The 13,124-nt window shown below is 40.4% G+C and overlaps 1 protein-coding gene across 1 annotated transcript; it reads right to left on the bottom strand.

Moving 5' to 3' along the window:
* Window positions 1-551: 551 nt before the first annotated feature.
* On the bottom strand, window positions 552-13,124 carry LOC109525734 (zinc finger protein Xfin-like). The gene is made up of 9 exons (XM_019886475.1): window positions 11,946-13,124; window positions 10,265-11,133; window positions 9,111-9,384; window positions 6,729-7,463; window positions 6,151-6,212; window positions 5,087-5,396; window positions 3,831-4,645; window positions 2,107-2,341; window positions 552-1,665 (listed from the first exon to the last, which is right to left on the bottom strand). Exons 1-9 carry the CDS (start codon window positions 12,070-12,072, stop codon window positions 719-721), a joined length of 4,374 nt encoding a protein of 1,457 aa, XP_019742034.1. The 5' UTR covers window positions 12,073-13,124; the 3' UTR covers window positions 552-718.

Here is a 13,124-nt window from a genome sequence, read left to right as displayed (position 1 = left end):
ATGAACTTCCATTCTATATCCACCAACAATTGTATTTATTTTTTTACAGTGGACCATGATGAAGAAAAGATGTTAGTTTCAAAGACGGCTTGTGTTCTATGGTGCAAGCTAACTTGGCTCATCAGCCAACAAGCAGATATTTAACTTTGCCATAGAAGTAAATTAAATGCATGAAAAGAGAATGAATTTTTAAAAAATCAAAATTCTAACCACTCACTTTAAGAAAAATCAATAATTTCATTTTCCCATGTTTATATCAAAAAATAGTATCTTCCAACTTCTACCGAAGTCATTTTCTGGCAAGTTACTTAAACATTGACTGAAGTGTTGCTTTCAGCTACATTATACATGACTGCCCTCAAAGGCCATTATAGGGTGAAAATGAAACGTAAAAGATTTCAGTCCGAGAATGTGCTATGTAACCTCCAGCCAATCAGAGCCCAAGAATGAAAATCAATCCAGAATGCTTTAATGTTCATTGTTTTAAAAACATGTTGACTTTAATTTTTTAAACTTTAATTAATTATATATATAATAAAAACAATTAAATATATATAATTTAATTAATTTAACATTTCACTCTATTTATAGGGGTTCAATACTGAACAGGTTTTCATGACAGAAAAAATTGATTTTTTTCACAATTAACTTTTTTTATTTTTGGGTCATTTTGAAGTGTGTGAAGGCATTGTGGTATGTACAAAAAGAACCAAAGTATTTAAAGTCCTGCAGCTTCATCGGTCCTACTACTACTCTTCTCACCAGCACACTTGTGTTTAGTAAGCTGGTAATTATATAAGAATCTTTCATGACAGACGCCACAAGCGAACATTTTCTCGCCTGTGTGAATTTTCATGTGTCGTGTGAGTTGTGTCTTTGCAGGGAACCTTTTAGCACAAACTGAGCAGGGAAAGGGTTTTTCTCCAGTGTGCACTTTCAAGTGGGTCACCAGTGTGGAGCGATGAGTAAAGTTTGTGTTGCACATGGAGCAAGTAAAAGGTTTCTCTCCGGTGTGTCTTCTTGAGTGCCTCATCATTGCTGAGCTATCACTAAATGTTTTGCTGCACACTGAGCAGCTGAATGGTTTTTCTCCGGTGTGCGTTCTTATGTGTTTCTTCAAACTGCCCTTCTGGGAGAATCTTCCGCCACAAATTGAGCAGATGAATGGTTTTTCTCCCGTGTGTGTTCTGGTATGCGTGATCAAATGCTCATTTCGAGAAAATCCTTTACCGCAAACCAAGCAAACAAAGGGTTTTTCTCTAGCGTGACATTGTGTGTCACTGTCAACTAAAGTTTTTCCACAATCAGAACATCTCACATGTCTCTTGTCTGTCAAATCACCTTTTGAGTGTTCATCATCATCAGTATCAGGAGAGTGTGATGGGTCATCACTATTTGACAGTGGCGTGAAGACGCTGTCTGCTTGGGATGCTCTGCTCTCACTTTGATTGTGATGAAGGTGTGAGGAGCGAGATTCGTCTTCATCACCCTCGCTCTTCACGATGACGCGACACACGGGCAGCTCCAGCTCTCCTCGCTCAACTCCCTCCTGACTGTTCCACACTTCCTCCCTTTCCTCTTTAACGCGGTGGGGATCTAGCTCTTTCTGTTCCACGCTGAAGGACCATTCCTGTTGCGCAGGGGCAACATCTTTATCACTGAAGCCTACAGGACACAAGAGGACAAACACACATGGTTGAAAAAAAAATCTAACTTCACAAATACTGTGTGTAGAACCTACAAATATAAATAATATGTGATACAGTAAACCAATGCTATTTGAAGCTTATAGGGACCAAGCTGTTCTGCCAATAGCATAAATCTCAGAGTAAGTAAGTTGGTTGTTCCGTGTTGGGGTCCGATTTGTGAACCGTCATTATAATGTTCAAGTAAACAATAACTGAAATTTTGCCATCATACTGCAGATTGCCCTTGATTCAATCGATTTATCTCTGCCTAACAGATCAATGAATGTCAAAGCGGTCCTTGCTTCCTTCGATTTTTCTTGTATGTGAACTTCGGAAGAAATTGTCTGGACACCCTTTGATCCACACAGATGGAGAAATAAAACGATGCTAAAATAGTGAGCTGAATACGTGAACAAACCGTATTTGTCTAACACAACTTGAGGGTTCTTGAGAACAGCGTCCAGGAGTTTACGTTGTCGCTCGTTTTCCTCTTTTGTCCGAGAAAGTTCCTCCTCGTACTCTGCAATCGTCCTTTCAAACACGACAAATATTTCCTCCACAGCTGCACTTAGTCGTTGATTCAGCAACGCTCTCAGCATTTCGACTTTACACATTTTCACACGATAAACTCGACCGTGTTGCAAAGATCGTAGCTAGCAAGCTAATCTAACTTGCACAGAGATTGCCACGAAGAAGGAGCGACGTTTTCATCTTTTATATGGCACAATTAGGAGCAAAGGCAACAATAAAGAGTATGGATTTAATGAGCTCAGAGACTCGGTGCCTTGTTTTCCTTTCCGTTCTCTCTCGTGTTTCCAGTTCCGCTCTGCAGAAGAGACATACAGTACTAAGTGCATTACTGCCGCCCGCAGGTGTGTAGGTGTCAATACATGCTTGACCTTAATTCTTTCAAAACTCATATTGCTGGATAAAGATTCATTCAATGTGAAGGGAAATAATTTTCAGAAGGTCAAGTCCTACCTAATTTCTATTTTAACATTTATTTTGGATTGTTTCTTAAGTATCAGTCCAATACATTGACAGTGAATTTGAGGGGTTTGAGGCTGTTGGTTCAATGAATAGCAAAATAAATAAAATTATGTAATAATCCACTTTGTGTGTTATCCATCCATCCATCCTTTATCCTCACAAGGGCGTGCTTGTCTTCGGGCAGCAGGGACACCCTGAACTGGTTGCTAGCCAATTGCAGGTCACACACAGACGAACAACCATCTGCACTCACACCTAGGGACAATTTAGAGTGTTCAATCAGCCTGCCATGCATGTTTTTGGAATGTGGGAGGAAGCCGGGGTACCTAGGGAAAACCCACGCAGGCACAGGGAGAACATGCAAACTCCACGCAGGAAGGCCAGAGCCAGGATCGAACCCACAACCTCTGCACTGGGAGGTTGACGTGCTAAGCACTAGACCACCGGGCCACCCTATGTGTGTTCGCCGCCATACTCTATCAGCGTTTTAATCTCGTATGTGTGTTTGTCCTGTTCAAGACAGGGCTGAGTATATCGTCTTTTTCTTTTGAACAGTTTTCACTCAAACGGCAGCGGAACTTGCAGAGTAAGTCAAAGCATCACCGTACTGTAAATAAATTTCACTTTTGGAATTGAACTGAAAGTTTTCCACAATATTGCAGTTTATTGAGATGCACTTACACTGTGTATGCCGTTGATTAAAAGACACAACAGACTGTTTTAAAAGTACCTCTGCAGCAGTATCCAGTGCATCATGGGCTTAAAAATGAGCGGCAAGGGCTTATCCAAAGACATGACGCAATCTCACATGATTTTCTTTTTCCACGTTTAAGCACCAACAGCTCATATTATATCATTTTATGAATGCTCGCATGATGAACATTTTTTTTTAAAACAGTATTTTGTGAGCTGTACAATAGGAGTGGCTTAGAACATAGGTGAACATGTTTAAAGCATTTAAGCCATTGAGTGGTGAAGACCTATGAAAAACATTGTGGAGATGAAAACGACACATAAAACAATGTAAGATAAAGCATAGTGTTGAGTGATACATGGTAGCAAACAGTAAATAAGTTTTCTTCTGAAATAAATTTAAAAATGAAAACATATGCTTTAAAAAAAACAAATTTTAATCATTCATATATAATGTCACAAACACTGAACTCTGTCATGCTTGTGCCTTCTTGTCACGTGCTTGAGCATCACTGAACGAACACTGAAGCGTGCGCCGCAGACCAGGCATGGAAACGGCTTCTCTCCGGTATGCGTTCTTGAGTGTATCTTCAAATACCCCTTTTGGGAGAAGGATTTTAAACAGACGGGGCAGCTAAAAACGTCATTCTGATTGTGTGTTCTTGTGTGTCTCAATAAATTTCCCTTTTGGGAGAAGTTTTCGCCACACACCAGGCATGAATAAGGCTTCTCTCCAGTGTGTGTCCTCATGTGATTATCCAACGCCGAGCGAACAGTAAAACCTGTGCCACAGACAGAGCAGGTATATGGTTTCTCACCTGTGTGTGACCTTGTGTGTCTAATTAAATGTCCCTTTCGAGAGAATCCTTTCCCGCAATACAAACAGCTGAAAGGTTTCTCGCCGGTGTGGCTAATCATGTGTTTTGTCAAAAGAGACTTGTAGACAAACGTTTTTTCACAATGAGAACATTTCCAGCACATGTTGTCAGTGTGACCTGTCATGTCCCCTTTTGAGTGTTCATCATCAGAGTCAGGAGAGTGTGATGTCGTGTTGTCACTAGCGGACACTGGAGTTAAGCGGTTGTCTGCTTGGGATCCACTACAGTGGTCTCCACAGCCTTCTTTTTCTTTGTCATCATCGTCGTCGTCGTCAGTCTTCACAGGAACACAAATCACTGGAATCCCCGTGACATCAGCCTCCTCTTCTTCCTCTTTAATGGAAACAGACTCTTCCTCTCTCGTTTTGGGGGGTTCTGGCTCTTCTTCACTGACACCTGCGAGACACAAGAACACAAACATCTTCGATGAGGAATTGAGCTGCCAGAATCTGTGACCAGTGGGAGTATGATTGCTATTATGATAGGAAGTAATGACGTACAAATTATTTGTTACTCTCTTTAAGTAGGGGGCAGATAGATGTACTTTACGTAAGTATTTGATGACGACTTTACTTCAATTTTCCAACCCTGTGAAACGTGGAAAAAAAGAAGTTGTCAAGATTAAGCTCTAGATTGGCTGATTGAAACCTTGGATACTCAGAAGGCAGCAAAAACTCGGACAGAAGCGACAAGGAGGACTTGAACCAGGGAGATTCGGAAAAGCAAGAAAATCAAATGGAAATACTGTACCTATAAATACAAACACACACGGAACCGACAGTGTATGTGTGTGTCAGCCACATATGAACTAAATCCAAATGATGTCAGGGAACAAACCTGCACTACGTTGTTCATCCTGAGGCTTGAAAACAGCGTCTAGCAGTTGACGTTGTCGCTCGTTCTCCTCTTTTGTCCGAGAAAGTTCCTCCTCATATCCTGCTATAGTTCTTTCAAAGACAACCAACACTTCTTCGACAGCTGCACTTAGGCGCTGATTCAGCAACACTCTCAGCATGTCGACTTTACACATTTTCACACGATGATCACAACACGTTACACTCACACTTAATCTCTGTTTAGAAATGTGTTGAAACGAACGCCTCACTAAGTTTGTTTGCAAGCTAGCCAGCTGAGACAGACAGGGAAGCTACAGAGACGAGTTTATCCGAATACTAATGATGTTTATTATTTTATAAGAAAGAAAAATCCACGCAGAGAATGAGGCAAAACGACGACTAAAGTTATTCGTTTAGGTTTCCTTGTATTCATCTCCGTTCGTCTCGCAGTCGCCTTTCAGCTAGCCATTGTCACGTGACTGGCGACGCGCGACGCAATTTACGTCTTTGCCGTGCGTAAGAAACGCAGCTTTGTTTAACGTGAATTTTAAAAAATGAGAGAAGCATTTTAACCTGTTAGACATTTGAATATATATCGGATTGTCTAAAACAACCACTCCTCTTTAATTACGAATCAATGGATAAATAAAATACAAAAAAAAAATCAGATAGAAAAGCATTTCAGATCGTTGCTTTATATGTCAATTGAAATGGAGCCATGAAATGAGCGAGATTGGAAAAACGACAACATTCTTCACAAAAAATGGTTATTATACTTATTATTATTATTATTGAGAGGCAACGCCGTGCATCACGGACATATAGTATATGAATAGACTCAATGAGCATGTCGCGGCTGAAGCCAGTGGGCAGCCATCTTACGTTGCCACAGTTTCGAACAACTTTTTTTTCTCTTAAAATATTGTTATAAGTGCGTGCTTTACGCTACAACTCTTTTGTGAAGAAATGAGAGCCTCTCAAAGACCAAATTTCACTGTTTGCATCAACTATTCAGAGAATATTACCTCGAGATCGTGAATCGTGAGAACCAGAAGTTAGGTTTACCTTTCGCTGTGATTCTTTCCTGATGGGCTTTGCTTTAATTTCATTGTTGATGGCTCTGACAACTTGATGCATACATATATTTAAGTTACACACAGAGATATACCGGTACTACATTATAAGAGAATTATTTAAATTGCATTCTTAGCGATGAAATGTATTTGTAGCGCTTCTAATTGGTACAACCATATGCCATACATGGTGGCATTGTTTGCCATAAAGACAGAAAACAACAAGATTACGGAGAAACCACTGTATTCAAGACTGCATGCAAACATAGTCACGATTGTCTCAATTTGGTGTAACATAACCTGTCTTTCAAGTAAATACATCTGTTCCTTGGCTCTGTATTTCGGGACCTGGACCAGAACCTTGCTCTCAATGCAGAGCACAGCTTAATGTGATAATTGTTCACTGATTATGTATGGATGTGTGTGAGATGTGTGTGTGTGTGTGTGTGTGTGTGTGTGTGTACACACACACACACACACACACACACACACATCACACACACACACACACACACACACACACACACACACACACACACACACACACACACGGAAAAGGTGAACAGCTTCATGGCCCTGCCTCTTTCATCATAGATGTTGAAGGTGGTGACGTTACAAAAGCTTTTCTGCGAGTGTGTCTTCTCATGTGTTGACCAAGTCCGGAATGACAACTAAAACTTGCATTGCATACTGAGCAGTGGTATGGTTTCTCCCCGGTGTGCGTTCGTGCATGTATATTCAAAGTTCCTTTAATTGAAAATCTTTTCCCGCACACTGAGCAGCTAAATGGTTTCTCTCCCGTGTGGATCCTTGTGTGTCGGACAAGAGAGTCCTTCAGGTTAAAACATTTGCCACAAATCATGCATGTGAAGGGTTTCTCTCCTGTGTGGACCCTCATGTGTCTGTTTAAATTTGACTTGTCATAAAATAGTTTGTCACACTGGGAACATTTCACATGTTTGTTGTCATTGTGACATACCAGATCACCTTTGGAATGTTCATCATCAGTGTAAGGAGAGTGTGACATCATGTCATCACAATCTGAAAGTGGCGCAAGGAGGCTTTCTACTTGTGATCCTTTGCCGTGGTCTCCATCACCTTTTGTAGACATGACTTGACTTGAACTGCTGCTCAGGTTCTCATCCTGTTTGTTCAGCTCACTTTGCCCTTTATCTTCATTATTTTCACTCTTCACAGTGATTTGAATCACTGCCGACTTAGTGATATCAGCCTCCTCCTCTTCTTCTTTAATGTGTAGGGGCTCTAGTTCCTTGATCACGTCAACGCCTTCTCCTGTTCCTGTATCTGCAAACGGCATCAAAGTGAATCAGAAAAAAAATGCATCACGAGTGACATATAAGAGATGATATTGAACAGAATTGTTTTTAGTTTGCTCTTTAAGGTTAGGTGGATGCTGATATACACTAATACGGACACAGCTCTGCCTTGACTCGAAAAAAAATGTGAGTACGTGATTTCTCCTTGAAAAATGTTTAGAAATGCCCATGTTAATAATTTAAACAGTAAATATACTGTCAACTATCATCCCCAAATTATACATTCAAATAATGAATTTGATGCCATTTATTCTCTTTGTTCTCATTCACATCCTCTTCCAACTGTAATTTTTTCAAATATTTCAGTCCAAGGTGGGTTTGAACTAATCGCCTGGCATGCGGCAGGCCTTGCGTTCTTGAAAAACAACAGCGCAAGGAACAAAGATAACACTAATACAATAATTTATCTTCATCCCTTGTATTACTGTTTAACTTCATTCCTTGTGTTGTTCATTGGACAGAACTTTGCATTTTATAATATTAATTAAATGTTTGGATGATTCATACTTTATTCATTGTAAAATATTGTAATTTTATTTTTACTCCACCCTCTGGCTCAATTGTTTTAAAATCATGACGTTTAGTTGTTAGTCAAATTTTGTACATGGAAAATAATTGTTAAATTGAATTGCTTTTTAAATTTTAAAATAAATTAACTTTTTTTGCCACAAGCCACAGAACAAAAATATAGAAATCTGGTACCATTGAGTACTGGTATCAATTCTCAGGCACCAAGAATTGGAACCGAACCAATTCAAATGTGAAAGGTACCCATCCCTAAAATCAGGTTGGCTTAAAGTGTTGTCAACTGTCGCCATGTTGTTCAAAGTATGTCCACTCGCTAACAGAATTTATTCAGAAGTTTCAACATACTCACACAGGAAAAAAAGCATGAAAATAACTTCCCTTGGGTCACCTATTTTTTAAATCCATCCATTCCAACACTTGTTGCCTAAATATAAGCCATACTAAACTATGATGATTTTACACCCAGGAATAGTGCCCAGCCACATATAGACAAACAAGCAGTCAAACATATATTCACATTTATGGCAATATTGATCTTCAATCAAGCTAATATCCATATTTTTGGAATGCGGCAGGAAGCCAGAGTACCCACAGAAAATCGTTGCAACTTTAAGGGAAAGAAAGGAGAACAACACAGGAAGGAAGAGATTTTAGCAAGGAACATTTCAACTGAAAGACCCACATGCCACTAGTACACCTGTTTTTGCTTTCAACCAGTGGCACCTTTAAATTTTATCAGCATCTACGAGTGGAACCACTTGGTGTTCCGGCCTTGTGTTTCCCAACTTTTAATGGGCCAAGGCGCATATTTCACATGAGAAAGATCTCAGTTCACCCCACCTGTCGTTTTTTTCTGTCGTATGGCTTCTCTGCGTCAATGAAAAAGTGCTTACCCTGATTTAGCTCTACGTTTTTAAATAAAGGTTGAGGAATTGAATTCTCACCATACATAAACATACCTTCCCGTTATGGCGAACAGTTTATTAGGCATGCGCAGTATCGCTTAGCTTCATTCTACCGAAGGCCCGAGGTGAGGCCTTCAGAGCATTAATATAAAGGTGGCTGTAATCAAAACAAAGGCACCGACCTTCTCTGTGCAATTCATCTTGAGTCTTCTTGAAAACGGTTTCCAGTAGTTGACGTTGTCGCTCGTTCTCCTCCTTTGTCCGAGAAAGTTCCTCCTCGTACTCTGCTATCGTTCTTTCAAACACTCCAAATATTTCTTCCACGGCCGCACTGAGTCGCTGACTCAGCAACGCTCTCAGCATTTCAACTTTACACATTTTCACAGAAACACACTTTATGTCTTCTGCGCAAAGTATGTCCCTTCCTTCCGCGTCTTCTTTGTTCGCAACTCGTTGCTAGCATGCTAAGCTAGCTCGAGATGCACGAATCCGACTCTAATTTTTAGGCACTAAGTATGAACGACGTTAACGTAGAAATGATATGGGAAGAGAATGATGCGAGAAAGAGAAGAATGTGCACATAAACTTGGGAATAGAGTCTCATTCGCTTCGCTTTCCTTTTTGCTCCGCCTATAGGCATAGTCATGACGTCATTGTTGCTTTCTCACAATACAAAGGTGGAGGGTTCGATTCCGGTCTCTGGCCTTCCTGTGTGGAGGTTTCATGTCCTCTCCTTGTCTGCATACTCCGGTTTCCTCCCACATTCCAAAATCATGCATGGCACGTTAATTGAAAACTCAGAATCGTCCCGAAGTGCGATGTGAGTGTGGATGGTAGTTTGTCTGTGTACCCTGCAATTAGCTGGCAACCAGTTGTTCAGGGTGGTCACAACTTTAATGATCATAGCAACAGGTACATGAATAGCAGAGCTCAATCAAGAATGTTCATGAACAAGAAATCAACATTTATTAAATACTTTGTCATGAATTCAACCGGGTCCCACATTTCAGACCTATGCCTTCAGTGGGGAATAAAGTAACCTCATCCCCTTCTTAACACCACCAGACTGTGGGCAGATCATAATGATTGCACACTACTGGAAGCTGGGCAGTCAAAGACACTCACTAGAGAATGGAGAAAATATACTGTTGTCAAGAAATGAACATATTTTCACCAAAGTTGTAAATGTAGGTCAGTGCCACTGATGGTATTGAGGCCATCAGAGAGAGCCTACCTGGTCCTGACTTCCCACCATTATAATTTATTCATGGTCACGTATCCGTTCGATCACACCCTCTCAAACTTCAACACAGTTTATCTAAGTTCTGCAGATTCATTTACTGCTGTATTTGTCAACAACACACTTGTGTTTCTTAACCTGATACTTTTGAGGGAATCTTTTATCACACACGCTGCAAGTGAATGGTTTCTCACCAGTGTGCATTCTTATGTGTCTTGTCAAAGCGCGTCTCTGAGAGAAACATTTACTACAAACCGAGCAGGAAAATGGTTTTTCTCCAGTGTGTTCTCTCATGTGTTTAGCCAAACTTGAACGTTCACTGAAACTTAAGGTGCAGACTGAGCAGCCAAAGGATTTCTCTCCCGTGTGTATTCTTGTGTGTCTGTTCAAATGTGCTTTGCGAGGAAACGCTTTCCCGCAAAAAGGGCAGGCAAAAGGTTTCTCCTCGGTGTGTGTTTTCATGTGATTTGTTAAATTAATCTTTTGACTTACTCGAAGACCACACACTGAGCAGGAAAAAGGTTTCTCTCCAGTGTGTGTTCTTGCATGTCTATTCAAGTGTGCCTTACTCGCAAATCTTTTACCACAATCCGAACAGCTGAAAGGTTTCTCGCCAGTGTGGAGCATCATGTGTCTTCTCAGATTTTTTTTCGCAGAGAAGGATTTGTCACACAGAGAGCATTCCCACTGTTTGTCATCAGTTTGACATGTCATATCAGCTTTTGAGTGTTCATCATCAGAGTCAGACATTTTGTTGTCACTGTCTGTTACAGGAGCTAAGAGGCTGTCTGCTTGTGATCCTGCACATTGGTCTCCATCACCTTCCTCTTCATCATCATCATCATCATCATCACCTTCAACCTTCACAATGACACAAGTGAATGGCAACTTGCTGACATCAGCCTCCTCCTCTTCCTCTTTAATGTGAGGGTGCTCTGGTTCAGGATGAAAATCTTCACTGACAACTGCAAGACACAAGAAGACAAACATGTGGTTTGGCAAAGTCACACACTGCTTAGGGAAGTCTAAATGTTGTGACTTTGATGTTGTGTCTTATTGTTTAGACAGACACCACCTAATTTATAGTACAATCATTCGGACATACGGACTGTCATCTTAGCTAAAATGTTTGTTTACAATACTTCAAGCCCTATTCTGTCAAATTCCTGCCGCGCCATCCCCACAACATCAGTTGGGGAACATACTGTAGATTAACTGCATATTTTTAAATTTTAGAGCTGCTAACAAAGGATTATTTTTTAAAAAGCAATTAATCTTTCAATTACTTATTTGATTAATTGATGCATCAGATGAAAAAAAACGTTATATTCAAATTTCCATCCATTTATTATAAAATAACAGGACATTATTTTGAATTCACACTGCAGAAAATGCACAAACATAACGTACATTATGATTCAGTTCATGGTTTGGTCTGTTGCATGTGCAGTGTTCAAGAAAGAGGAGAGGACGCTAGCTACACTGTACACAGGCTGGTCCTACAGTTGGCTGCAGGCTGCAAAGTACGATCTGCGGGTGATGTGTGATCGGCAATGATAGGCAGGCATCGATCGACATATGCCGATCATGTACTTTCCTACAGAAGTCGGCCAATCACGGTTGGTGGCCGACTGTAAATGTTTGTCAGTAATTATTATCAAAGACACAAAGTTAACAGTGGGGAATGGTTAATTTTGTCCTATACGTACGTCACTCTCGGGTGTCCTGTTGACTTAGTTCATAAATGTTGACTTTCGGTACAAGTGAACAAACCTACCTGCCCTGTGTGAGTCATCCTGAGGCTTGTTGAAACCAGCGTCAAGTAGTTGCCGTTGTGGCTTTTTCTCGTCTTTTGTTTCAGAAAGTTCCTTCCCGTATTCCTCTTTCACACTTTTTGCACACATTTTCAGACGACCATCACAATCAATTGATATTCACACTTGATTTCTGCATCTCAACGTGTCACGAACAAACGCGTCTTTTTGTGAGTGACTAGCAGGCTAAGCTAAGGTAACTGGAGAATTCGCTTTAACGTACACCAACGCGTGTTTATCCGGACACGAATATTTAATAAAGGCTGCAGTACTGATGGGACGTCATGTGTCGAGGCTTAAGTACGTTGAGTACAAATTCGGGAAAATTATTTCGTGAAGCGGATTTGGGTGATACACGGAAGTAAAACTGTAAAGGAAGCTATACGGCAACCCCACTTGGACAAATTAAACAGCAGCGTCCCATCAAATGAAGTCACTCTAAAAACAACAAACAAACAAAACAAAAAAAAAGACTCCGTTACCATCAGAGCGCTGATGGTCTATGCTATGAGGTCCTCTTGTGGCCGAAAAATCTTACCAAAATGACGGCTGCAGCAGAAATGCCTTGTGACGCGATGACCTAGTAAGGTCAATATAAGGATCGTAACAAAAATACTTTGCAATAAAGAATCAACTAAAACGGACTTTTTTTGTCAGGAACTCAGCCAAACGTAACAAAATGTGTCAACGTGGCGTGTTAAAAAATGAAAACTAACCACTCTGTTGAGCTTTTACAAAGTCCTTTATTATAATAGCATTTGTTCAATATGCCGGGTCCAAATTTTGGTATGGTTAATTATTATTTCTCAATTAATGTACTTTTCTTTGTACAAATAAACCAAGCATTCATTCAAACTCCTGCACATGGTGAGGATCATGTCATTTGCTGGTGTGGGTCGATTGACTGAACAAATCCACAGTCAACGCAGCTGTCTACCAAGAAATTTTAGAGCACTTAATGTTTACGTCTGCTGGCAAGCTTTTTGGAGACAGTTTTATTTTCCAGAAGGATTTGACACCTGCCCAAAGCCAACACTATCAATACATGTACCAATGGTCAAGAAATAACAGTACTTGATTGTCCAGCAAACTCTCCTGACTTGAAACCTGTTGAAAATGTTTGGGGTATTGTCAAGAGGAAG

This window comes from Hippocampus comes, unplaced genomic scaffold (genome assembly GCF_001891065.2).
Source record: "Hippocampus comes isolate QL1 unplaced genomic scaffold, H_comes_QL1_v1.1 scaffold261, whole genome shotgun sequence".
Lineage (NCBI taxonomy): Eukaryota > Metazoa > Chordata > Actinopteri > Syngnathiformes > Syngnathidae > Hippocampus > Hippocampus comes.
This window is presented reverse-complemented; position numbering and strand designations above follow the sequence as displayed.